Source organism: Bombus vancouverensis, chromosome 16 (genome assembly GCF_051014615.1).
Source record: "Bombus vancouverensis nearcticus chromosome 16, iyBomVanc1_principal, whole genome shotgun sequence".
Lineage (NCBI taxonomy): Eukaryota > Metazoa > Arthropoda > Insecta > Hymenoptera > Apidae > Bombus > Bombus vancouverensis.
This window is the reverse complement of record NC_134926.1, coordinates 8,790,349-8,817,867: the sequence shown is the minus strand read 5'-3', so window position 1 is coordinate 8,817,867 and position 27,519 is coordinate 8,790,349. Positions and strand designations below refer to the sequence as shown.

At 38.0% G+C, this 27,519-nt stretch overlaps 1 protein-coding gene across 1 annotated transcript in view; it reads right to left on the bottom strand.

Moving 5' to 3' along the window:
* LOC117161503 (metabotropic glycine receptor) overlaps positions 1-27,519 on the bottom strand; it is a 157,867-nt gene that overhangs the window by 70,448 nt on the left and 59,900 nt on the right. Inside the window, exons 3-4 of the mRNA XM_033343084.2 lie at positions 8,656-8,779; positions 8,349-8,492 (exon numbers count right to left, since the gene is read on the bottom strand). Of these exons, the coding sequence (XP_033198975.1) occupies positions 8,349-8,492; positions 8,656-8,779 (268 nt within the window). The remainder of the gene's footprint in view (positions 1-8,348; positions 8,493-8,655; positions 8,780-27,519) is intronic.

Sequence of the window (27,519 nt, the reverse complement as noted above, 5' to 3'; positions counted from 1 at the left end):
TGGACGATTTAATATTCCAAGTGAAATAAAATAAGTGAAATTCTAAGTGAAACGAGGAATGAAACAACTTGATGCTTGTCGGCTGAAGAACGGATAGAAGCTAAAGTAGAATTTTATAAGGTCGATTCAAACACAATTTCCGAATAGTTGGCAACTTACTGTAAACATTGGAATACTTCGATGTTAGTAAATTTTATAAGAAAGCTGAGATCACGTAAAGTGGAAAGAAATTCTTCAATCGGATGAATACATTTTGGATACATGTTTTAATTTGCACGGTAGAACCGCGTGAGAGAATAGAGAACGAACTTCCACTGGAACCATTGTCAATCAACAATAGCCCACAATCTACCCACAATTTACCCATTCTGGCCTAAAGGTCAGGCCTGAAAATAGCAGCTTTCCAATTGGATGAAACAAGCGAAACGAGGGAACAACAAAAGCGAGAAAAAGTCACCAGAAACAAACAGAAACGAGGATCATAAAGACGAGAAACATAGTGGGGAACATTAACGAACAAATGACAATGATTCTTTTCAACGATACCTTTGGTGACGTCTATGCGACCCGTTTCACTGGCAACGTCCACTAACTAGGAAAATGGACGAAAGCAAAGCCGAATCAACTGGTTTTATCGTTCTGTTTATTGTTCAGGTATTATTTCGCCGGAACAAAACAAGGTGGGGAAAAAGGGAAAAGTCTATGCAGAGGAAACTGAAGAGCTCGCAACGACGGTAATTGAGGGGCTGCATCGAATGGTCTTGCATCGCACACTTCTCGAAATTTCTTTTTCTCTCAAGAGAGCTGCTCTGTTTTTACCATCTTTTCCCAAACATGGGAACTGTTGCTATTAGCGTGCGATGACACATTGCTTTTTCTTGAGAACATGGCGACCTGGTTTAACACATGTTTGTGACGGATAGGATCATCAGTACATGTGGTTTTATATTTTTGCCAGAGGTTTTGCAATGAGTGTGAAGCTTCGTTTCAAATTGTACCGAAGAAACCAGAACAAACTGTTCTTCATTTTTTGTGTATTTGCAACGAACTTTCCGTCTAATCTGACAAAATCCAAACTAACCTAAATGTAGACTGTGCGCGATCTAGACCATGCTGGTCCTCGTTTCTTTTTAAATTTATCACGAAACCTAAATACAAATCTAGGTTATACACGATCCGGATCTCAATGTGAAATTCCATCATTTCTCTTGTCATCGTTAATTTCTCATTTACGATGGAAATGCTCTTGACCGATGGTACAATGTCCGAATTCTAGTCTCATAGTAAATATCAGTGCTTAGAAAGGTAATCGAAGAAAGCGCATCTATAAAAAAGAATACAGCCGATTCAAAATCGATCGATCTCGAAAATCCCTAGAGTTCAATTGACCGAACGATAGGAACCTGCCTTACCGACTGAGTCGTCGATGAAAAGATCTCATTTCATACGTCACACTAACCATTCGATGCGACGGGTCGACGAATTAATAACGTTTCGCTGAAACGCCAATGGGAAATCGTTTCGCCGTCCGGCGCAGGTGCGCTCGTCAAACCGGGCACATAACTCCGGATGACAGTGCGGATGACAGCGTGGCTGCTGTCGATATCCATTTTCGCGCGAAGGAACGAACGAATCGACAGACTGTCCAAGCTTCTATGCGCTGGCCGTATAGGGTGCTCGAGAAAAATAGCGTTTGACCGAATAGCAGCCACAAAATGGAGAACCTTGGCCGTAACTATCGCTGCACAAATGATTTGTGACAGATGTTGAGGTGTTGTTCATGGAAAAGAGATCGGAATGTTCCTCCGGGTTAATGAGAAAATCCGCAATCATTTAGTTGCCAACACAATAAATCCTAACCTTTGGAATTTTGTTTCTCGTGTCAGCCATTCAAAAATTACCAGTTTCCTTTAATCAGATGTTTATACGCGGTCGTAGTTTTACTATTATAGCGCCAAAAATTAAGACCATAATCTTTACATTTTCTTCTATCTAACCTTTGGCGAATGTCGGTCGTAACTGACCCTGACATCCTGAGGCGTTTCTCTATGGGAAAAAGATTAAATTTTTTTTAGTAATGGAGATTTACATGTTAACCTTTGAAATTTTCACTGTGGAAAGACATTGGATAAATTCTCGTAATCGCTTTCCATTAGTGCAATATAAATTCGTTGGAATTTAGCAACTACATAAATCAGGAATAAATTAGAAATGAACTGCTGCGTTAACGCGTCATGGGTTCTTAATGGGTTAAGCGTAATGAGGTTCACAGAATCCTTGGAATAGATTTCCAACTAGTCACGTGTCACGCCAAGTTATTTACCACGACCAAGCACAAATAACCACGGAATATTCTGCTGCGTCGCGTTCAAGTTCTCGAAGGAATTTCTGCGCCCAAAGGGCAGCATACGTGCGTCTAGGGAATATTATCGGAAGTTACGAAGGAATCTAGTAAGTTTTTCGTTTTACCACTCGGACGAAGAGGACGATAAGCATTCTGGTTCTTGGGCGCTCGAATAATTTTCTGTCGATTAAGATGACGGGTTCTCGATAATCCGTGGTTCCAATCCACAAGTTTAATTCACTTTCGTCACGGACGATTGAACGTGGATAGCGATTCGGTAATGAATTCTGCTGCTAACTACGATTTCGTTCCAAAACTCGTATCCGTTGTTTTCGTGAAAAAGTTTCTGAGAAACGAGCCACGGAAAAACAAGCGAAGAATCACCTGAAACTCGATATCCAGCGTTAGTGTCGTGTACTTAACAGCACAGCTTCATGCAAACGGCCCTATGGAGGGCACGATAGTTGTTCCTCTGGCACGTTGCCACGGAATTCCGCACATTTTCATTCAACGAGAAAAAATTATACTTTCGTAAGCATTTTTTCCCTTCACTTTTTTCCTACCTTTACTACTCTCCAGGGATTAATTTAGCCTCTGTAGAGCTGTATAAATGAAATAATTTCTATTGCTTTCCAACACGATAATTTCTTCTTCTTTTTGTTTTGTTTTTTCCTTTTTTGTTTCTTTCCTTTCTTGTTCTTCGGAATGGAGAGATTCTTGGGTAAAGTTGCAAGGCTTGCTCCAATTTTTAATGCAGTCGTACGATCGTTACGATGATTCAGGAGCCTGCAGTGTCCCTATATCAGTTGTTATTGTTAGCTCGTTACTAGGTAGTTTTATTTTCTTCTTTTTTTTTTGGTGTGCGTATTATACATTTGATTTCTTTATATTATACTAATTTACAATATAATTTTTGTAATTTTTTAAATTATAGAACTCCTTTTTGCGTGTCTGATTAGTATGACCACTTATGTTATTTACGTTTATTCAACAAAGTTCATGCAACTGGTTTAGAAGAAATTTGAACAGATTTTCAGTAGTTTAAATAAATAATGACCTAACAAATAAAAGCTATGTAATCAGTCTCTTTTCGATTCAAAAAAATTATCAAGCATTTAGAGACTCAAAATATCCCACTTTCCCATCATCTCACTGCAATACAAATTTATGATCCAAAAAATAGTGCATCTGTAAAAAGCCTATACATAGCTGTACTCGCGAAAAAAATAGTCTCTTTTAAGTCCCTTTTATTTTTAGATTTTTATCTCGGTCTTTTTTCTTTTTATTTTTTTTTTTAATTCGGGAAAGGCACGTGGCAATTCTATGGGACACCTTGTCTAATCATAGACTCAACAATTTGAAAGCTGTACACGTCTGGCGAAAGTCTTCTCAATTTTTCCTTTTTCCGCTACTATCTTGTCACTCTTTATCAGTTAATTGAAACAATCATTTTTCTTGTTCAATTATGGTCACGCGAATATTATTTAAATAAAATATCTGAGAAACAATCGTTTACTAGGCCAGCACCGGAACTTATTCATCGTTACATTGCTATAGTTATAGAAATATTGTATTAAGTAAAATATTAATTAAATTATATTTAAGAAACTATTATATCAAAGTAAAATACTTGGAAGATGAATGTTTGTTAAATTAAAAGCAAGATTTGTCCATAGTTGGATAACTTTGCCAAGTTATGGAAATATTAAATAAAATATTAAATTTTCTTATATAAAATGTGATTATATGAACATATTATATGATATTAGAGAAAAATATTGCTCAACCTATGGAAATACCATTTCTATGACATAAAATATTTGACAAATGTTTATTTATTAAATAACTAGTAAAACTTATCCATCTCCACTTTCAATCGATCCCCAGGGATTATTGAAAGTTTCTCGTTTTATTTCTTTCGCTACATTTCCGTCGTACATGCGACATGCGTTTATTTATTTTCCTTTTTAACAGAAATATCGGAAAAATACGCAGACACGTGTGATTATATACGGGATAGAGTAAAATTGGCACGGTTATTTGGTTTTGACAGAAAGGAAACGATTGTTTCAAGTTTAACGCGAGTTTGACGTTCCCTCGATTAGATGGCCGTTCAAAAAATGTAAAGTTTGAGACGAAGAATTGGGTCATTTTTTCCCCTCCCTGCTCACGTCGTCTGTGACGTGCAGTTCTGGATTACGTGACGGGTTAATGGAAAATATGAGAACGAACAGAACCAGGCCGAGTTTTGTATCGCGTTTGCTATAAAGTAATTTTCATAGTTCGCGTGATTTCTCCTTTCACGGTGTTGCAAGGGCTCCATCCTGACCGATTGCCTTCGTATAATTTAAACAACGATATGGATCTTTCACTAAAAATGGTTGCGAGGTTTCTCCTTGAAATTTGTGTTTTTTCCTTCTTCTTCTTCTTCCTCTTCTTTGTGGCAAGTCGTTGAGAAAGATGCAAAGTAAAAATAAATTGCGTCGTCGAGGCTTTTAATGCATGGCAAGGCCGCTATTATTAGCCTGAAATTACTGCAAAACGGTGCATTTTGTTATCAGGCTTGTCAACTTGTAGAGAATTAGTTAAAAAGTAATTTTCAAAAATATGTAGCTGATAGTGGAGAAATATTAACGTTCGTGGTAACAGTTTGAGTGAATTTTTAAATACTGTTTCTTTAAAAAATTCTTTAAATCTGATCAGACAATGATTTGTAGTAAATTTTTCAAGAATATTTCATTATACTATATATAGTGTACAACATGAAGAATTTTTGATGAATTAATATCACAAAATTTCATTGTTTCAGAAACACAAGAAATTTAAGAAGAACACAACGCAATCTGAGCTAAAAATGAAGAAACGAATACTCAGAAACTTAATTATTCTCAGAATATTATGAACATACTGTGTGTAATGCCAACGATATTCCAAAAACATTTCACCGTGCAAGAACTGGAAACACGAAATATGCAAAATTCCCAACCGATAGCCTAAATCCTAGCCATTTCCAAAAGATCGTCAAGCTTCATTGTTTAAAACGTGCATAACCATAAACGTAGCATCTGCAGTCCTACACAATAATTTCTCATGGTACTTAAGCGAAAGCAAGTAGAAATCCCACTATTCTCTCATATTGCTCTTCACAGTATGTGCATTTATGTTCATCTTTGCATGGAGCTCATTAAAATAGCGACTTCTCCTTCAGCCTCGAATGCGGTTGTCCTTTCACACTAACCGTAAAATCAACAGATTTGGCCCTTTTCCTCTCAGCACATTAATTACTCTCAGGCATTAGCCTTTCATGGAAACGCTCGATCCCTGGTCATTTATCAACAATTACAAACGACCTATCAACAACAAATCAACGCCACATAGGTAAAGTACAATATGTCAATGTTTGAAATTCTATGCCAACTGCCTGGCTAAAAAGGATCAACGTAGTGTGAACGAAGCGTTTGACATACAGTAAGATTTTTCTTTGTCTGTATGCAAATTCCTTGTACGAATCAACGTCTAAAAGTCCATTTCCATTCGGTTGATTTAATTAGATATAAGCGTGTTTCAGTAAAGGACTGTGCAAATGAATCAAAGAGACTTCAGTCTTCTGACACGTGGTGTCCCAGTGATGCAACATCAACGAGAGAGCTTGCAGGTTCACAATTATGTAAAATTGGTAATTAAACGAAACCACCATCGTCTGAATTGTCTTGTCTGACCCAGGGGCATCTAAAATCACCCAAATTTCTATGAGACATGGCCAATCGTGATAGTCTGACTGTTCAATTTCTACTAAATACATAAAAATTCATGTTCTACCACTTACCACCTTCTTACATCTCCATCAGTCGATCGAGGAACCCTTCAGATCCATAGACCAAGCTATAAATCCCATACACGTCTAACAATCAACCTAATTCAATCCACCTTGAAAGAAGCCAACGATGACACCAGCTGACCAAATTATTCTATGTTACCTTTGAGTTACGTCCGCAATAAATTAAGTGCAGGTTAGCTCATGATCCCAGTCTGTCTACCAATCACCAACTGTCCCATTTCAGTCGCCTAATTCGGCGACTCAGTGGTCTGTAACGTTCGCCTAACACCGACATAGTATGGTCGTCCACGTTGGAACTAGGTGCCGGAATTGTTTCAGGTCCGTGGATCGTGTGCAGCACTTTCGTTTCAGCAGAGATTAGTCGAATACTTCAAAGGAATCGACGAATCAGCAACGTGTTCTGTATTTCGTTGGGGACAAAAGGGAATCACCGGTCTTGGTCGTAGGCGATATAAAGTCCTTGGGTTCTATTTGATGGCGACAAGTGAGAAACGCGGCAACCAGACTGCGGATAGCTTAGAACTGCTAGAATGTTGAGTCCATTTTTGTGGACTTAGGGGAACTTGACTAGCAATCGCTAGTCTCTGCGAGACCTGATTTAAAGCCCTTAAAACTCTACGCCCAATAAACATTTTTATTCAAATCTGATGTACATTAATATGTGATTTGAGAGTTTCTAAATTGGCTGAAGAGAAGATGACGAAGAGCACAGATTCTTATATATTGGATTGGCAACTGAGTGAAACCCAATATTTAGAAGAAATTTAAGAGCAATTAAAATTACCAGTTGATAATTTACCATTAGAGATTTATAGGAGTAATTTGTGAGATTCCTGAAGGCAGTCAATAATAATTAGCAAACTATAACTCTCTATGTACTTGGAAGAATCTCAACGTGGGTTCAGCACGATGACTGTCAAAATGTCCAATTGGTAATTCCATTTGACAAAATGTCTATTCTACAACAATACCGTCTCTACGAATTTCTTCTTCTCGCTAGCCTGCATGTTTTATTGCAAACATTTACTCAAAAATGTTACTCGTGAACCGACCTGGAGCCACTTGAACAATGGCAGTGTCTACGCTCTAATTGGGTATTGAAGCGTTTCTTTTTCCTTGGTAGTGGATTTCGCTGCCTCTTCAGAACTGTGCAAGAGCTATCCACGAAATTCCTGACTCAACATTGAGAGACACCTGAAGAGGTGGAGAAGTTGGATCTTGGAAGAAAGAGGCAACTCCGGATACCAAAAGCAACGTGCTATCTCATTCCCTCCCATTTTTCCTTCTCTTCATCTTTTGAGCAAGAGACCACAATCCTGAAGTTTTTCCAAGTTTTTGATCAACAGAGGAACAAGACACAAGGAGGGATTCAGAGGTGTTTAACCAGGCTAAGAACCCTCGAGCAACCGGCAAGCCGATTTACAGCGGAGCTGCTTTTGAAGATCCTCGCAGGAAAGAATATTCTGTGACCTGGAATTAACCGGCTGCTCACCCTTGTACATGATTTTTAGTCAGAGCCACGAGACACTGATAAATTGTCAGTAAAGAAGCAGTCTTGTAATTTGTCTGAGATTCCTTTGCAGGTCCAGAAGAATTCAAAGTAGTTGGAGAAAATTATTAATAGTTCTTTTTTGGCGGTTTCTCTGGATGATTCAAAATAGTCTGAGAATTTCTTAACGCCTCTTTTACTTTCCTAAAAATAGTTTTAAGCAGAGCAGTTTTTAAGGGAGATTTATTATGGTTTTAAGAGCGGATTGAAGAATGGCCATAGTTTATCAAGGTATTTGGAATACTTCTTTTCTCAAGCTTTTCCAGGATAATTTTAAGCGATTCGAGGCTTTTTTATTAACATTTTATTGAACTTTTAGGAATAGTTTAAGAAAGGAATTTCTGGGGATGGTTGGGAATATTTTCAGACTTTTAAGAATAGTCCAAGAGAAGAATTGTTGAGGATTTGTCAGGACTTTAAAGATAGTCTAAAATATAATGATTTGAAATATAGTGTAAAGCAACCTTTTGATACTTTTGGGTGAGAGCAGTTTAGAATAGTTGTAGAATCCACAAACTGTGCTTTCTGAATCTTATAAACAATTCTTATCAACTGAATGCATGAAGGACAAAATATAACATAATTTTCAAGTACTTCTTTTTGCTTGAAAAACTTACCATCATCAATTTCTCGTACTCTTCCTCGATCACGGTGCCATTGTAGTACCGGTTGATAGACTTGGTGTCCGGGTAATAAAAGCCACGTTTGCAGATGCATCGGTAGCTTCCACGACGGAATCCAAGTCCAGGGATGGCGATGCACTGCAATTGAAAATTACAATTAGACGTGAACTTCGTCCAATGCCAAATAAAATATTAAATACCTGATACACAAGAAAAAAAAGGAAACAAAAATTTGGCGACTAAAATATTAACATTTTACCAATAATACAAGCTAGCAATTTTTATTGATAAATCTACTAACCTCGGTGGTGCGTTTCTTGCATTTGTCACTGGCTGCAAAGATGTTCAATTGAGTGGATCCTGGTGGCAGAGGGCACTGATCTATGTCAAGTCTGCGCAGATCAATGTCTATTCCACTTGTCCCTCTGAAAAAAGAGAAAAAATATGAAATTATTCGTACGATTGTCTACACATATTTTTCACATAACCATCTTTCAAGAACAATTAACAAAATGTATTCATATAAAATAAGAAGGAAGATAAATTGCTAAGTAGACAGGACGTAGATAGAGTCAAAGTGGCAATGGTTATTCGCTGTGACAGGTTGAACCAAAGGGTAGTGGTAATTGACTGAAAGTCATAGTGGAGAGAGGACAAGGTTATTCCTATCGAAATTCATGCTTGTGACCGGCATAATGGACGGCAGTGTCAAACGACCAAGCATGCCACGCGTAAAGCTATTGATCGTTGCATCGCTTTATTGTACAATAAAGCATAGTTAACGTCTATTCTGAAAGTGAGGATCCCCTTGCCTGAAACACGATATTCTAGACTTAAGTAAGGCTAATTTTTCAGAGTGGATATCGGCATTGAGTTAAGAAAATAGAAAGGTTCAGTTAACATGTTTTCACGTCATCTGTTTGAGTTATCGTTTTTCTATACTCAATAAGATTATATATATGAATATATATTGAGTATAGAAAAACGATAACTCAAACAAGCTTGGATATATTAATTGGACTGATTGAACAGTATAATTGGTAAACGTGAGTCGAATATATAACATGAACTAATTATACGAACAAATTGCCTGATTCGTAATAGAAACTATTGATTTTACTATGATCTTTGGATTTTAATACTTTCATGTAGATTTCATTTTCAAAAAGGAAAAAGATCTACAACGTTTCAGGAATTGTTAGCTTTTCATTTTCCATTATTTCCCTTTCTTTTCGTTTGAATTTTCCTTTATTTTCTTCTCTTTTCCTTCAAATCTTCTGTGTTTTTTCATTTTCTTTCAGTTTCCCTGCCACCGGATTTCCCTTAATTTTCTTTTATCTCTCTTACTTTTCCTTAATTTTTCCTAACTCACAATTTTCCTTTGTTTCCCTTTCCTCTTCTTTAAATTTCCCATTGATCGATTTCCCTTCTGTTAGCTTTAAATTTCCCTCCCCTCCATTTTCAATTTTCCTTCCCTTGCCTACTAATTTTCCATCGCTTTTCCTAAATTTCCCTTCCTTTCGTTTTCTTTTATTTTCCTTCAGACTGTTCCATCTTTCCCTCGCTTCTTCCATTTCCCTCTTCCATTTCTCAATGCTGTTTTTCACTTGTTAATTTCCTTCATTCTGAACTCCCCTTTTATGTGCACTTTTACGATCACAGAAACGCATAACAGTATACTTTGCAAACGTTCATGCACGCGCATTAAAAAAGCCTGACTGGCTCTCGTGTCGTGTAGCTGTGACAGACACGATGCACCTGTTCAAATAAAATACCTGTTATAGCGCGACATGGACCACGGAACGTGGGCGTTGATCAATTTACTTCGCCTCTGTGAAGCACGTGCTCCGTATCGCTAATGACAAGACGCGAGTTCTAACCAGTGTATGCAACGGGACCAGCAATATTCATTACAGTAGTAACAGAACAGACACGAGTTTGTCAAGAGCGTTATCAGTTGTGGTGACAGTAGCCACTGACAGAGCAAACTTTGCTGTATAAATTTAATTTTTCATTTTTCATCGCGGCTTCATTAATCGCTTAGCGATGACGAGTACACCAGAAGGTAGAATAATAAATAGGTGGATGACAGTCTTGATTTTGGAACGTGATTTCTCGACAAATAAATAAGACACGAGTGAAAAAGGATGGTATTGTCTGTAATCTGGTTGGCAACTAAGTGATTGCGGGTTTTGTCAATACCACTTAATGACAAAATACGCAATGAGTTAGTTGCCAAGCGTATATCACTGTCTTGTCGTTTGAAGAAGCTTTGGATATCGTTAGGTGGACATTTGACATTTTTCCACAGTTTGAAACGTTCTTCTCGAGATCTCTTATTGGCTGTTTGAATAAATTTTAATTAACCAAACCAATTTTTCAATTTCACATCACGTAATTTGATCTTAATTGAGTATCGACCGTGTCATTTACTTACAGGCCGTGCAATGTAAACTTAATTAATTAATGGAATTGGCAAATATCGAATAATCAAAGAAAAACACAGTAGCGTTTCTTCTGAAGAATTTCCTTATGCGGAAAATGAATTTTATTTTGCAAACGTTTAACAGGTAAAACGATCCCTTTCCATGGAAAATATCCCATCGTCTTTCAATGTGGAAGTTTGCGAATCCTGAAAAGACCTTCTTTTAGCGTGATTTCCAATTAACCTCAATTTCCCCTAATTAACCTAATCTGTGGAAACGAGACTCCATGTATTCACGGCCAGTTACGAATTAATTCAATTATTACGAACCTGTGCATTTTCTCTGTAAACTCTGACTTCCTCGATTCGAAGGATAAAACTAATGCAGAATTTTCCAGTCTGCTTGCAGAACGATAGTCAAATTCGATTTGTTCGTTTATTCTGAACGCGACACGAGCCTGCAACGCGTCAGGCATTTTCTTGCTTGATCGTGAAATTTCGATTCGTTTATGCACACAGGCGTCGACTTCAGAGCCAATTATCGAAATTAGTCCAGTCGATTCACAAATCGAAATAGAAGAGATAATTAAGCTTACGCGTAAAATTCCAACTCCAAACGGGTAATTATCCCGGAATAATGCGACTGGAAATAATGCAATGGCATCGAATAAAGGGAATATCTGATCTTCAGTTTTCTAGAATTTGAATATGCTCGTTTTAGGTTATGTTTTAGGTGTTGTATGTTATTAGCTCTATTATCGCAGTAACGTTGAAAAGTTATTTGTTGGTCGTGCGTGTCGGTTCTCTCAGTTCTATGATAGCGGTGGAATTAGTTCAGTCCGTCTAACTGGAATGCAGCTTGGACCTAGCCGTGCTTCATTTTCTCTTGTTTGAAGGTTAGTTTTAGTCAAGTTGCAAACGTTGCAAAACCACCAAATTTGCGTGAAATTAACCGTACTTAGCTGGCCTAACTCAAAACCTCATTTAATTATACTTAACTGCACTTAATATAAATTTAATTTGAAATAACTTTCACTGTATTTAACTTATGTCTGAATGTACTGAACCAAAAACTAACCATATTTTATTTTATTTTAATATATCTATATATCAAAAGTCTGAACACTATCTGCCTGACCTCACTAGTCTGAACACTATCTATCTGATCTCACTAGTCTGATATCGCTAGTCTGAATATTACCTACCTGATCTCACTAGTCTGATCTCGCTAGTCTGAACATTACCTATCTGATCTCACTAGTCTGATCTCGCTAGTCTGAACATTACCTATCTGATCTCACTAGTCTGATCTCGCTAGTCTGAACACTACCTGCCTGATCTCACTAGTCTGATCTCGCTAGTCTGAACACTACCTGCCTGATCTCACTAGTCTGAGCACTATCTGTCTGATCTCGCTAGTCTGACTTCACTAGACAGAAAGTGATTTGAAATCACAAGGAATCTTACATATTTCAGACATATTTTCTTTGTCGAAACTGGATTAAAGAATGTGAATAATAATTAGTATGTATGTAAGCATTGTAAATATTTATAAAAAATTCAAGGTTGCCAAAATGCATAGAATGCACGTACTATACGAAGACCTGTCACATGTCCAAGCGATAAAAGAAAATTCGAAATTGACAAACTATGGATTTTACTAACTTTTCTACTATACAGATACTATACCACTCGATAGTTGTCATCTATTGCTACATATTATATTTATTCATCATATTTAAATACAAATTCATCTTGCAGAATTTATAAAATTATCATATTGTTATCTTATTTTCCTTACTATATTGCTATTTTATATTTCTTATTCTATAAATTTTCTTTCATAAATCACTGGCACGATACTCGTTAGAATATTTAGCAAGCGTAGGAAACCTCTGCTTGAGCGCTATTTGTTTAATTAGGTCCATAAAGAATTGTATAAAAATCCGTACTGTAATTTTAATTAAACGAAGGAAAGGTTAAACAGCAAAAGGAACGAATGTACGTAATCTGGGTATTTGCTAAACACGAGGAGAGACAACTTGGTCGTCCGGCTGCAATTAACAATTAATCAAGCATCCCATTGCTCTTTAGCTTCATTCAACGAAAGCGTCTAATCCTTCGTTCCTCGAGTTGCGTTCAGTGAAGTTAAATTCACCGTGTTCGAGGAACGTTCCCACTGGACCAAGAAAATAACAAAAGGGAATTGTTCGCGAAGCGTCTGACAGTAAAATATTCGCCGCAAGGCAAAGGATTATAAAAACGTGAATACCAGCAGTGAAGATGCATGACTATGCTTCCGTTTTGAAATCGTGGACCTTCTGCTAGACTGCGGAAAAATAATAACCAGCCACGCGATGCCTTCGCTATACGGCGAGAGAAGCGGACATGGGACGTTTCACGCTATTATGAAGTGCTATTATACGTTGTGCCTCCGTTTTAATCATTTCTTTCGAACAAAACTTCCTTATTATATTAATTCTCTATTGTTCAATTAAACAAAAAGATCGTTCCTTCTACTGTCGTATTGTGTTATTGGGCTTGGCTGATTAATAGTAGATCTGCTCTACTTATTCCTGAATAGATGATACGTTCTAATATTAATATTTATATTAATATTCATTAGAAAATTTATATATGCCATACTACTGCTTCCGTAATATTTTTCAAATGAGGCTTGGTTACTAAACTAGTTTCTGATTAGTAAATTAAATAAAAAGTTTGTTTGTACTGCTTGTTGTACAGTTTTATCGAGCTCGGCTGATTAATAATAGATCTACTCCACTTTTTTCGCGAAGAAACGACGTTATTCGGATTAATATTTGTTAGAAACTTGTTGAACTACCGTCTTCATAACTATTTTCCGACGAAATTTCGTTATTACGGCCGATACGTAACTGACTTATTCCACTGGCTTCACTAGTAACTGACCCATCTGCTTTATCTGTCCAGTAACTAACCTATTCTCCTTGTCTGGTTAACCATAAGAATTGATTCCTATCGGCTGATTAAAGATTGACACATTCTCCTTGACCACAAAATGACAAACACAAGCCAGAATCAGATATTGTGGCTAGTAACTGAAATATTCCCTCGTCTGATCAATGACTGATTTATTCTTCTAATTTGATTACTAAGAGAGGTCACGTCACCTGTCTAACTAATAATTTACTTACTCTCCTTGACCGACAAGTAACAGATACTGTTCACCTGCCTGATTAATAACCAGCCTATTTCGCTAATCCGACTAACCAATGACCTCTTCCACCTGACTAGCCAATGACTTACTTATATTCCTTATCTACTGGTAACCGACCCATGTCACCTGTCTGACCACTAACGTTACCACTTCCCTTGACCGACAACCACCTGAGTTATTCTACTCGTCTATTCAATAATTGACCTATTCTACTTCTTAGACAGTTGCGTGGATATCAGCTAGAACTTAGTGGCCTTACAGCTCGAATTAACTTTATGTCTTTGAAGTTACCAGTTCAAACTCTTCTTTCAATGAATAAGAATACAATTTCGTTCAATAGCCAAATCGATCAGTTTCTCTTTCTGCACATTATTCAGTTGTGTAACAGGCTTCAAAATTTCGATACACTTTTTTAATGCTAATCATAGCATAGTCTGTTTTATCTGTTGTATTGTACTGTATATATTTGATATTACATTTTAAACATATATTACTTTACATACTACAGTATAATGGAATGATTTGTATTACCATAAAATATGCCACACAGATAGGAGTACCAAAACAAAATATCTTCTCATAAATAATTTTCCGCTAAGAGGGCAATCTTTAATAATAACAACCTATGAATTAAATAACGTTAAAGAATTCATACTAAATTATCCGCTGATAAATGATAAATTTTCCTCGAGCTTGCTCAGACTACCAGACCTTATTAATGACAAAATATCTTTAAAAACCGACGGCTGCCACCAATTTGACAAGATCGTCATTTCCCACTTGCCAATTTCAGTTTCAAATTTCCTTGGGTCACTGAACGAATTTCATGGTAAAATTATTTCATCTGTCTTCCCGTAGATTTTTTTCATTATTTTATTTTTGATAAATGGTAGTTCGCTGGCTGGTTTGGTATCCGTTACCGGTCGGAATTACAGCGTGGAAAATGGGAGAGATGAGCAGGGACGATGGCCGTAATTCCCGCGAAACGAGGGATCGAAGGAAAATCGTGCAACTGCGGTGAACACGGTAAACCAGGGGTTACAGGGAGCCGAGCATCGAGTATGTTAATTCGCGCCGTCCAGGCAAACCGCCAATCGGTGTACGAACCGTTAAACTTCCACTGATAATGGCCTTGCTGGCACTTACGTGTAAGTGAAATGCGAGCAACGGAATTTGACGCCGTTTACGTTCCTTCTCAGCCTCATTTTCATCCAATTTCCTCAAAAACTATCTACCCTTAATGTATCTCTTCAATACGATAATTTAACAGTTGTACTACTTGCATTACTAATTTTTCTCGATTTAGCTGATCTTTTTTTTTTTATAGGTCTTATTGCGAATTTATTATATATATTCATTTTTCTTTCGAAATTTTTTTTTTTTTTTTTTTGTTAAATAGTAACACGATCTCTAAGAGAATTTTCGACGTTAAAGAGTTCGACGTAACACGGTTAATGCGGCGTTAACGGTCGCATTTTTCATAAGCCACGTCGCTACAGCTTCTCGCATCTGTGGACTGGAAGTCGCAGCAAAGACTGTGACACTAGAAGGGGGAAAGAAAAGCGGTGTTTACGTGGCAACGGTACTGATCGTAAATCTTCCGACCTTTGATTTATATTGTCATGGAAATGGGAGACGAACGGTGTCCTCGACTGGTACCAACCCGATTTACGACCACGACGGTTCTCATTGTCGCGCTTAAAATATTGCTAATCGAAAACGACCAACATGACAGGATCGCATCACGCGTTCGAACATGATTTTCAAACATACGTATTTAGATTATATATGTGTGTGCGTGTGTGCATGAAGAAACTAGTATCATTAATACATAATTATTTTATTACTAGTATCATTAATATATAATTATTTTATTCTATAAACATATGTATAGGGTGGTTGGTAACTGGTGGTACAGGCGGAAGGGGGTGATTCTACGCGAAAAAAGAAGTCGAAAATATAGAATAAAAATTTTTCGTTCGAGGCTTTGTTTTCGAGAAAATCGACTTTGAACTTTGGTTCGGTACGCGTCCACTTTATCGCGTCTCGTTATAACGGATCTCACTGTAGATCGTTGTCTCGATGGAAAAATTAAAAAAAAAAATGTTTATTCTATATTTTCAACTTCTCTTTCGCGTAGAATCACCCCCTTTCCGCTTGTACCATCCGGTTACCAACCACCCTGTATATAATTATTACATTATGATGTATAATTATATTATCAATATTATACATTTATTGGGTTGGCAATTGAGTGATTGCGGATTTTGTCAATGCCACCTAATGACAAAATCCGCAACCACTTAGTTGCCAACCCAATAATTCCTTCATAACGATTTATATTATTATTATTATTATTTATTTGCAAAATCGTAGAAAGCAGTTTGTTAAAATGAAGCGAAAATAATTCTGACCAGTCTCTTACACCGAACACGCCGCTATGAATGAAACGAAAATGATACAATATCAAAGAGTGTGATGACGCAGCGAGCTACGACGAACTTGCTGGTTCCAGCTACCATCGAAATTTAATTAAACTTGCTCAAACCATCTTCCACGTCCACCACTTGAATCGCACTTCAGCCGATTTCTCGCCCCTTTTTATCCGCAAGAGAAGGATTCCTTTTATCCGTTTAACTCGAAAATCTCGACTCGTCTACTTCTTGCGATCCAGGCCGATTGGGAAGGGGGCGAAGTTAAGAGTAGCTGGCCAATTATATGGCGATCAGAGTGTAAATTAGCGCAGAGCTGGAGATAACAAGCAGCTAAAGAAGGGTGAAATGAAATTCTCTTTTCGTTGCACCACTCCCCAACGACATTTGCATGAAACAAACTTCCCTCTGCAAATGGCACATCGCGTTTACATTTCTTTCCGTTCGTTAAAAGTCTCTGATTGAAACGTTCGAACTTTCCTTCCTCTTATTTCCTGTTACTTCCTCCATCTCTTCTTTTCTCTTCTTTTTTCGCGAATCTTTGTCGAATGAAAAGTGCCCGGGAAAATTTCACGACGTTTGCTTTTTTCTTTTTTTTTTTTTTTTTCGAAAGATAATGGTTTTTTGATGGAAATGGAGTTAGGTAGATGAGACTGTGTGGTCGGTACATTAATAGAGAATGGTCGAAGTGGTGCATTAATCGGGCAGAATTGCCTGGGAACAAGGAATTAAACGGGGAGGATGGTGCGTCCTAATGAGGCATTCGATTGTTTTCACATGGAAACCTGGGAAATGGAGGCGTGTCTGCCTTGTAATATCCCCTTGTAATTTCCACGAAATTCAACGGAAGCGAATTCTGAACAGGATTTTCCACGTTGCTGAATGCGGTTGAAAATTTCAGCCGATTGATAGGACAACGTAAGATGCGGCAGAAATGTTTGTCTTTCGTTGGCAATTGGTAATTTCAAACGATCGAATGGACGTGATAAGATGGACAGGAAAAATTTTGCTTTTCCTTTAATCGCATGTTTATGCAACTCGGTTCAATCGTTTTTCTTTTTTTTCTCAATATATTTTGTAACATTTTGAGGAATGTTGGGAAAATTGTTCAGAGAATATGGAGGTACATGTACCTGAATTTTGTTCCATGGAAAATATGTTATCGCTTTTCCAACGACACTGGCGCCGAGAAGAGTTCTCTCATCATTGTCATTCGCACAACCATTTAATATCGTCATGAAAAAAATTCTGATAATGAAAGAGGACAGGTAAAAATGACAAAAAAAATGTGTTTGAAAAAAACACGTAGAGACTGAGAATAAAAATAGGAACAGGGAAAGAAATGTTCAGATTTCAATTCGATGTGCCTTTCTATTGTTATAACAGGAAAGAGAACAATTCTTTTGCTGTTATTATCGACATGCTAATGCAGTATATCTGTTTATGAAAGACTAACAACGATGAAAAAGGGAGCATCAAACAAAGATGACAAAGCACGTATAATTAAAAAGAAAAGAGAATTCATAATTAAAAAATATTATCCCTTTAAATTCGTTCCTTTCTTCGGCAACTCTTCACCGAAGGCAGAACAAAAGAGTTGACTTATCTCAACGAATGTTAATTTCTTTATTAAAACGTAACTACGAGAGGAGAAAGTATAAAAAATCAAAAAATAACGAAGCCTGTAATCAAAAAAAAAAAAAAAGAAGAAAAGAAAGAAAAACAACAAAAGAATATCTTCCAGTTAAATTTAAATTACTATTTGAGGTTAGGATTCCGCAATCACTTAGTTGCCAACCCAATATTTACGTCCAATTAATTGTTCCAGAAACATTATCCAAATTATTATTACTTTTTCAACAACATTCTACCAAAAATAGGACGAAAGAGCTGTTTCATCCTAACGGACGAAGATTTATTTATTAAAAACTGGAAAACGTGTCCAAACCATCGAGAAACGGCGAAAGGAATGTATCGAAAACAAACGAAGAGTAACAAAAATATTTTTCATTTAAATTCGTTATCGTTCGTGCAGCATCTGGCCAAAAAGAGTAAAATGTCTGGTTTATCATAACGAATGTTAATTTCCTGTGACTGGGTTCCAACGACGTTCCACGGCCGAGATAAACAGGCGGCTGGAATTTGGCGTGGCGCACGAACGCGAATAAAAAGTGTTCTACAAGCTCGAAGAGAGAGAGAGAGAGAGAGAGAGAGAGAGAGAGAGGCGCGAGGTAGCAAAGCGGAAACTAAAGTCTCGACGGATTTCGTCTGGGCGGCAACGGGGAGGGGGAAGCGCGGAGGGAGTGGGGGGAGCTGAACATTCGCGACAGATTTCCGACGATTCTCACGAAAGGCTCACGCCAATTCCTTTATCGTAGCTTTTTATCGTAGCGATACGATTACTTCAGTTGGCTTACACGATTCCAGGCAAAGCCGTGGGAAAATCGGCAACTGCTGCTACATAATCGGCCCGTGAAATCGATACCAGCAGACCCTCCACCTCGGACTCCTCCCCTCTAGGCTTTGTTCGTCACACTCCTTATTGAAAACTTGACCTAAAGAGACACTTATGTGCAGTACAGTCGACTTAAAGTACGGCTTGCTTCATAATGTTTCTAGCGAGTCTTGTAGATTTTAAGAGACACGGGAAATCTCTTTTACTCGTCTCGTTCTGACTATACGACCTTTTGCTGGAAATTTGACTTAAGAAAAAGCCTGTGCCTAGTGAAGTTGACATAGACGGGCCTTTGCAATTTTTCCAACCGATCTTCCTACGTTTTCCAACACGCAGAAAATTCCTATTATTTATAATAGGTTTAAGTCTTTGTATTAGAAACTTAAGGAAAAGTGTAGTGGCTGGCACAACAGTTCGCTTAAATCTTCGTCATTTTTTTTTTTTTTTGTTTTAGTAAATTTTGTTAATTTAGCTCTTGGAAGAAGCAGAAAATTCTGTATTATCAATTTCGATAGAACCGCACGTCCTTCTGTTGGAAACTTGACTCAGGAAAAAACGTATGACTAATAAAGATAACTTAGATGGGGTTCGTCATTTTTCCAAAAAATTTCATAGATTTTTAAAGGCAGAGAATTGAAAATATTTGTTTGTCTACGGCTATACGTTGTTTATTTGTAAACTAGATTTCGGGAAGTATTTTTACGCACTAGATGGACGCTTTGTACTATAAATTTAATCGTTTCATCGAATTTTGTAGATTCTAAAGAAGCGGAAGAATTTATTAGCTGTTCGTTCGTGACAATAAAAGAAAACAAAATGGGAAATTTAAAACAGCTGTTACGAGAGACGAAGAAGTATTTTTCTTTGTTGCTTTGTATGGCAAATAAACAGTTTAAAAAATTCATGCGACTTAAAATTGACGATCTACATGAAACACCAAAGATTCGTTAAAAATAGAAAATATCCTACGACATTTCGGTAAAGCTGCACTTAAGGAAAATTTCGCAACACGAAACTCTTATAATATAGTCACTGTCAAAACAATACAATATTTTTATTTCGACGTCCCCTGGGACAGCAACCTACACGCTCGTCACCATAACCACTCACAACGTTGTACAATATCCAGTACATAGCTTTTTCAAAGCACACAAATGCTTGTCGATAAACATTCAGAGTAACCTGGATGGAATTGAAAAGCAAACAGCCAGCCAACAAGCCAGTTGCAGCAATATACATAGGGAAAATGCGAGCTTCGAAAAATTTCTCCGTTCGATACGTTGATGACCGTCGAAGGGACTGCTGTCAGAAATAACACAAGAACTCTGATACAAAAATTCGCTGGGAATAAAATCCTAAACGAGTTACACATTGCCGCTTATCTATAAGCAGGTGGACACATCTTGGTCGATTTACAATAACAATACGTGTGAAACGAATCGTTTATTTAACATCTTATCGATGATATGTTAAAATAAGCAATTCGACGAACTTCTAGCTAATTTTACGCACTGTCGCTAGAACCACGACAGTCCCTTCGTTCGTTTGGAAAAATCTTCTCTGTCGTGTCTACATATTTGACACTCGGCCGAGCTTTTAAAACGACGAAACAATTCCACAGTGTCTGACACTTACAGATGCTAATTTCTCTTAATGTCCATTACCCTTTAAAAACAAATTTGATCGTGTTACAACGATGAACGATCCTGGCTGGTCCCATTCGTAACGTCGAGACGCGTTTCTGTCAAAAGTAACCAAGCGTCCACGAACATTCGAGCAACAAAGTACAACGTGGTATCGCGAGGACATGCTGTTCGCGAGGAACTGGAGCTTCTAGCGGCGATTAAAAAGTTGCAGACGGAGGCTGCGGAAGTTTCGAAATGTCGGTGGTATTCGCGAATACACAAGAAAACTGGTGGAACGAGGGCAAAATATTTCGCGACGAGTAAGTGGTCGCATGTTGTACAAGCAATTGGCCAGCTCAAATTTTCTCTTGTAACTTCTCTGCTGGCCGAGGATAGTTCTACCTTTCTCTTTCTCCCTCTCTCTCTCTCTCTCACACACACACACACACAGAGCGAACGTTTAATTAAAAAGTTCCCTGGCCAAGGATGATTCCGTCATAACTCTCATAATTTCAGCGGAAGCTGCGACCCGGCCTCTTTATCGACGACAGATCGACGAGATCCATTATGAAAGGGAATTTCGATTCTTAATGGTTTGGAGTACTGCGATTGCTCGAGTTATTGCTGACTTGGATGGCAAATAATTTACAGTTGGACGTAGCATATTGCACGTTCCACTGATAATGTATTTGCCGCGGAGCGATGGGTCCCATTCAAATCACCCACGCCGTTTTCACCGACAGCGATTCACCGACGCCAGACCTGATTCACGACAGCAGCTTTAACCGACGATGGTATCGATCGATAACATCGACGATCGACGCAGAGTGTAACCAATTGTTCGCAGCAAACTCCACCAGAGTACGAGATTGCTCCCAAGTATTGCACCAGTGTGCGTTCTAACTTTGTCCGTACGTCTGTCGCGTGTGTGATCGTGCCAATCCCTTGCCGTACCATTTAACAGGTTGAATGCCATGGGGGTCACCGGTGACCGGCACTCAAATTGGCCGTGGGGGTCACCGGTGACCGGCACTAAACTAGGCCGTGGCGTCGTGGAGGTCACCGGTGACCGGCAGTCAATTTGGCCGCGGGGGTCACCGGTGACCGGCACTAAACTAGGCCGCGGCGTCGTGGGGGTCACCGGTGACCGGCAGTCATCTTGGCCGCAGGGGTCACCGGTGACCTCAGTGAGATAATTTCATTAACAATGATTCTACATACACAGTAAGATTGGAGGTAATATTTCAACATTATATGCACCGCATAATGTAAAATTCACCGTGGCGCCATGGCCAAATCTTGTAAACTGGCGTGGCATTCGACGTGTCAACTCGGAAGAATCCGAGCCCAAACGTTGCGCCCGAATTGTCAGGAAAGGTACCAAAGCGACGAAGACAAAGTGTCGGAACTTGTCGGAATATTCAAGTTAGACGTGAGATTAGACCACGAGTCTGACTCGTGATATTCAGGTTTGGCTGAAATTCTCATCACGACTGAAACTCGTAAAAGTACGGCAACGGGTTAACAAGAAAGCGATAATCATAGTATAAAAATGCCATCGCCTGTGAACACGGCTTCTTCGCTGACTAATACAATGACACGCGTCAGGGACGCGCGAGCAAAGTTAGAACGCAGACTGATACGATATTCCGAGCCAAACTTCTGCCTTGCTCGAGTTTGCCGCGAACTATTGCTTGAACTCGATGTCGATCACTGTTGATATCGGTTAATACCATCGTATTATATACGTCGATCAAGTCCAGTATCGATGAAGCCGGGTCTCGGCCAAGTCTGGTGTTGGTCGCATCAGATGTCGGTGAACCGATATCGATGAAAACTGTGTCAGTAATTTCAATGGCACCCGGTGGAGCATTAGGATCATAGAAGCAACGAGTTTGCCAAATTCCTTGGAAAAATGTCAAGTGGCCAACAGCTGCCTTCCGCAGCTGCGACCCAAATGACTAAAAAGTTGCAGGAAATATTTTTTAGGAATTGGCATGTTTCCGAGACCTGCGTGCTTTATGACTTTATCACTTGCGAACGTCGTGCACGCCAACTTAGGCCAATCGCAACCTGAGAATCGGTTGAGAAAATCGGTTGACGAAAGAGACCGGTAGACAGGAGGATAAGCTTCCATTTCCATTAATTTTCCGATACTGAATTATCGTCTTTTGCCACCATCTATGTGCTTATAAACTATCTATGTGCTAAATAAACTTTTTGACGAACTTTTTCAGTTCATCGAGAAGAAAAATATATAATAATTTAATCCTTTTTCGGTCTTCTGTTTCGGTCAAGAATTACGAGGTGGATCTTTCCCGCCGATTGAAAACTTGGGCTTAGAAATCTGCTATAATTTTTTTTTTACTTCAAAAAAAATTTTTTTGTATTCGTTAAATCTATATAAAACCATAGCTCAAAATTCAATAACTTCGTTTCTTTCTTTCCCTTCTAAAAAAAATCACAAAAACACGCTGTTTTAGACTGCATTCTAACTCAGGACATCCCCTTAAAAGACAATTTGGATATTTCAAAGAGTGTAAAAAGAGCGTGGGCTACGTTTATAAATATCTCAGTATCTATCACTCGGACGTTGGAATTCTATGAAATTTGAAAAAATCGAATTTCCATATATTGTTCAATTATAAATTATCTTGCTTCGATGTTTCAATCGTATTGCTTTTACACGCAATTTTTACGAATTACTTCACGTTCCTGATCCTAAGTAGGTTAACGGTAACAAAGGCTATATGGTGCATCGTGGAAATGGTATGGCGGATGTAGAGGATTTATTGTCGCGTCGTTTCGACGTGCACATTCGCTTTGATTCCGCCAGCCGGAAGAAACGGTAGCTTGGAAGTGATGAAAATTTGATACCGATGTAAATTTCACATTAGAAGTCGTATTATACCGCTACTAAAATGGAGGAACATGACCGAAACGGAATTTTAAATCAGCTGCCATTTCCAGAGTGTTACGTGCATCGATAATAATACGATGTTGCATTATTTCATATTTTACCTAAATTTGAATCAGAACGTTAAACAACTTTTGCCTAAATAATCATCAATTGACATTTAGTTGGATTTATCTGAAACCGTTGCTCAGACTGAACTTTCAAACGTGTAGCAAATTTTCAATTCGGCTCATTTAGTATCTTAGCCAAATCTTGTTTACAGCTTCTAAAAATTAATTATATTCCTGCAACAAATTTTTCCACTGTGTCAAATTTTAGCTTAGGCTGATTATTTTGTAATCTGGTCAAATCTGACTTACTTGACTGAAAAATTTCTTACTGCATTACGTGGGTTATTTATTTGTTAAACTTCGATCAGAGTGGTTTCAAATTTTTATGGAAACACGGCCAGTGTACGTGTAATAACTGCCATCGAAAAACAAAATTCGATAGCATAAATTGGCTCAAGGATAGAATAGAGAAGATGAATTATTGTATTAACGAAACATTAGCCCTTAATGGTAGTTTTCATGGAAATAATCTGAAACCTGGAGGATCTTGGTAATCGAATTATCTCGCGTGTCTGTCGAAACTTTGGGTAAATCCTATCTCAAGTCGACGTAAATTAACGTCATTGTCCAAAGAATCGCCAAAAGTAAAATCTTCGTGGGAGATTTGAATTACCAAAAAAAAAAAATCGCGAGTAAAAGTTAAAGTTAAAAGTCTAGTCTCGTTGGATAATTTGGAAAAAATCCTCTCGCAAGACTACGAAGAAAACTTCCTACGCGTAATTAGTGCCTGTACTTTCGTTTTCTGGCTTCTAAGTAAACGCTCTGGTTGCTTAATTAACAAGTTTAAGTCGGTTGGTTAAGAGGCAACCTGATTCCTGAGATTACCATCGAACGAGCAACAACGGATCAGTCTGTTAAAAAAAGTAGCTCGAGCAAAGCGAAATTTTCCGCCTCTTTGTGAAAACAACTTCTTATCGACGATTTCCTCCGTTTACGCAGCTAATGGTAAACGTTAGTTGAGAAAAATTCTTAATTCGAAGAATCGACGTGCTGAGACAGACTTTCAACGTGCACTTTGTCCGACTAAAATGATACAATCCACTTGATATTGAGTTGGACCCATTATATAGTTCAGGCATTATAAAAAAATAAATGCGTATATGCTAATTAAAAATAAGCAAAATTTCAGAAGTTAACACACTAAAAGTTATGTAGGATGATTACAAATTTGTTTAAATTAAATTAGGTAGAATCTACCTAATAGGAAATAAAGTAGTATAGAAATAGATACATATATGCTGATGAAGAATAATTGTTAATTTAAGAGACTGCTACAGTAAATATTTTGCATTGTAAAACAATTAGAAGATAGTTGTAGATAATTAGAAAATTGATCAATGTAGTATAATCTGGCTGATAGGAAATAACGAATTTAAAACTGTAACATGACAGCTGTATATTCTAATGATTTACATTCAACTTTAACTTAATGAAAATGAAACGTGGTTTCTTTTGTTATAAATATTAGTGCATTATTAATTATCTCATTGAACTATTAACCGAGTCGGAGAACCCTGATCCACTTGCCTGAGCGGAAGATGTATGTTGTAGGATTTGGTTGAGCAAAGCCTAGAATGCTTCACTTGTTTCATTCTAATTGATCTATTCTACTTACGCAAACTGAACATCTTATACTACTTGATTCAGCACAGACAATACTGTTTCATTTGTCTAACTAAATATGTCTCTTATTCCACTTGCCTAAACACATGCTATCCATATTCCACTTGCCTGACCATGTTTGCTCCCTAATCTACTTTCCTGATACAGCGCTTGCCTGTTCCACTCGCCTGACGAGGCACAATCTTGTTTCACTTGTCCAATCTGAATTTCTACCCTTCAAATTTGATAAGAAATTATTCGTCCGGATTTTGCCCAATTGGGAACGTCCTTGCACATATTATTTGTCCAATTAGGGATTGTTCTGTTCCACTTTCCTAGCTAGACACGAACCCACATTCAGCTCATCCTGGCTAATAATCTTACAGCGAGAAACTAGTTGGGAATTGTACGATTTCTGTTTACTGAACCAAATATGTTCTCCTCGGTCGCATGTTTGGTCAGAAATTCCATTTAACTTGCGATATTGACAATTACTTCGTCTCAATGCCCCTTTCTGACTTATCTTGTCACAAAAAGTCCCACTCGACTTGACTCAATTGTGACCATCTTTTTCAGTTGTCTAACTAGCGACAACCTTCTTCTACTTATCTGGCTGCAGGCAACTTCCTGTCTGGCCAGTCTTCTTCTATAGGCCCGACTACTAAAACTTTTGTTCCGATTTGGTCAATAATAAAATCGACTTCACTTGTCGGTGCATTAAAGGACTCCTTCCACTTGTCTAACTAGCGACGATCCTTTTCTACGTGTCTGGCCAATATTACTTTAGCCGGTCAATACCAATACTACTTTGGCAAGCGCTGTTTTGCTTACGTTGCCTCCGCGTGACTTCTATACTATCATGGCTGACTAGAATTAGTATATTCCACTAATTTGGTCCACGAAAACCCTTATTCTACGTCACTTTCCTACAGCGTGCAACTGAATACGATCCATTTGATTAACCTACATGCAAGGTATCGCATTAAATCGAGCAGCAAGAAAAGTCACATGACCAAAGCTTTAAAAGTTTTCTCTGGAGCACAAGCAAGTATTCCATTTAAATGGTCACTCGAGCTCGCTATCTTTTTATATGTAAAATTACTGTGTTATGTCATTCTGTGAACCTCTGGTCGTTGTGTTTACTCATTCGAATTCCTTCGCTTCTTAGTAGATCTGATCCAATAAGTAATTTTCTACGTATAACCATATGACTTCTCAAATTCTGACACCAAATCCAGAAACGGACAAAATAAGATTTTGATTGTGGATCCACAGATTGTGGACCTCATAAAGCCACAGTGTAAATAAATATGGAGAAGCGGATTCGACGCGAATAATTCTCCTCGGGGAAAGCTGCGAAGCTAATCGCGTGGATTTATTAGTGTTGCAGCTTCGTAAACATGGGAATAACGTGTTTGAGATATCGCCCTATATTATGCGCATAATCAGCGGAGGGAAAGCATGAACCAGAGGAAGGAATCCAGACTCTCAAGTCATCATGCGGAAACGCTGAAATTACCGGATGGCTCGAAGCTTTTATCGCGTCCTGCATAAAATTAGGGGTGAAAATTAAACGAAAAACCTTGAATTCCAACCAGAAGAAACGCACAAACACGTTTCAATTTGGCGAGCAACGTACCACACGAGCTACACTTGCCAAAAATTTTCCGTGCCAAATATTTATGTATTCGATTTACACGTAGAATTATTTTCTGTTGCAAACGCCTTATTCCGTGTTTGCTTGGTATTCAAATTTGTTCCCAAACACCAGCTAACGTCGAGTTCATATCTCGTCGAAAATGCCGTCTTTGCAAGAGCTAATTATCGTAATATGGACTTATAATTAATTGTTAAAATTGTTTCGTATATCGTGTTACGGTTGTTAATTGTTAAATGCGGATTAACGTTGAAACAATGTTACGTGTTCGGTAGGCTGCTTACACGAGCAGGTCAGTAATTGCTATGGGGAAATACATTGAAAATACAGAATGAAATTACAGGGACACGGGTATAGGAACACTAAATTTACACTTGGAATTAATATTAGAATAATTATATATTTATTCGATGAGCGATTTCTAAGATATTCATCGATACACACTTGCACGCGTCTCACCACTTTCTTCCATTGCGACTGTCAACCGACTGAACAGTTTACGTTTATCTGTTCCACGCACTGATACTCACATACAAGTATTTCTACTACACATCTAACCCAGTCTAGCGCATAAAATTATACATATCTCAATAGTATGTGTGTGCGCGGCGTCTCGAAAAACAGATGAATGTAACCGTTCCGTTGGGAATGTGGTATGGAAGATGGAGAGACAAAGAAAGTGCTGAGACGCGTACAAATGTAATCGACGAAGATCCTGGACATCCTTTATTAAATAAATCTAA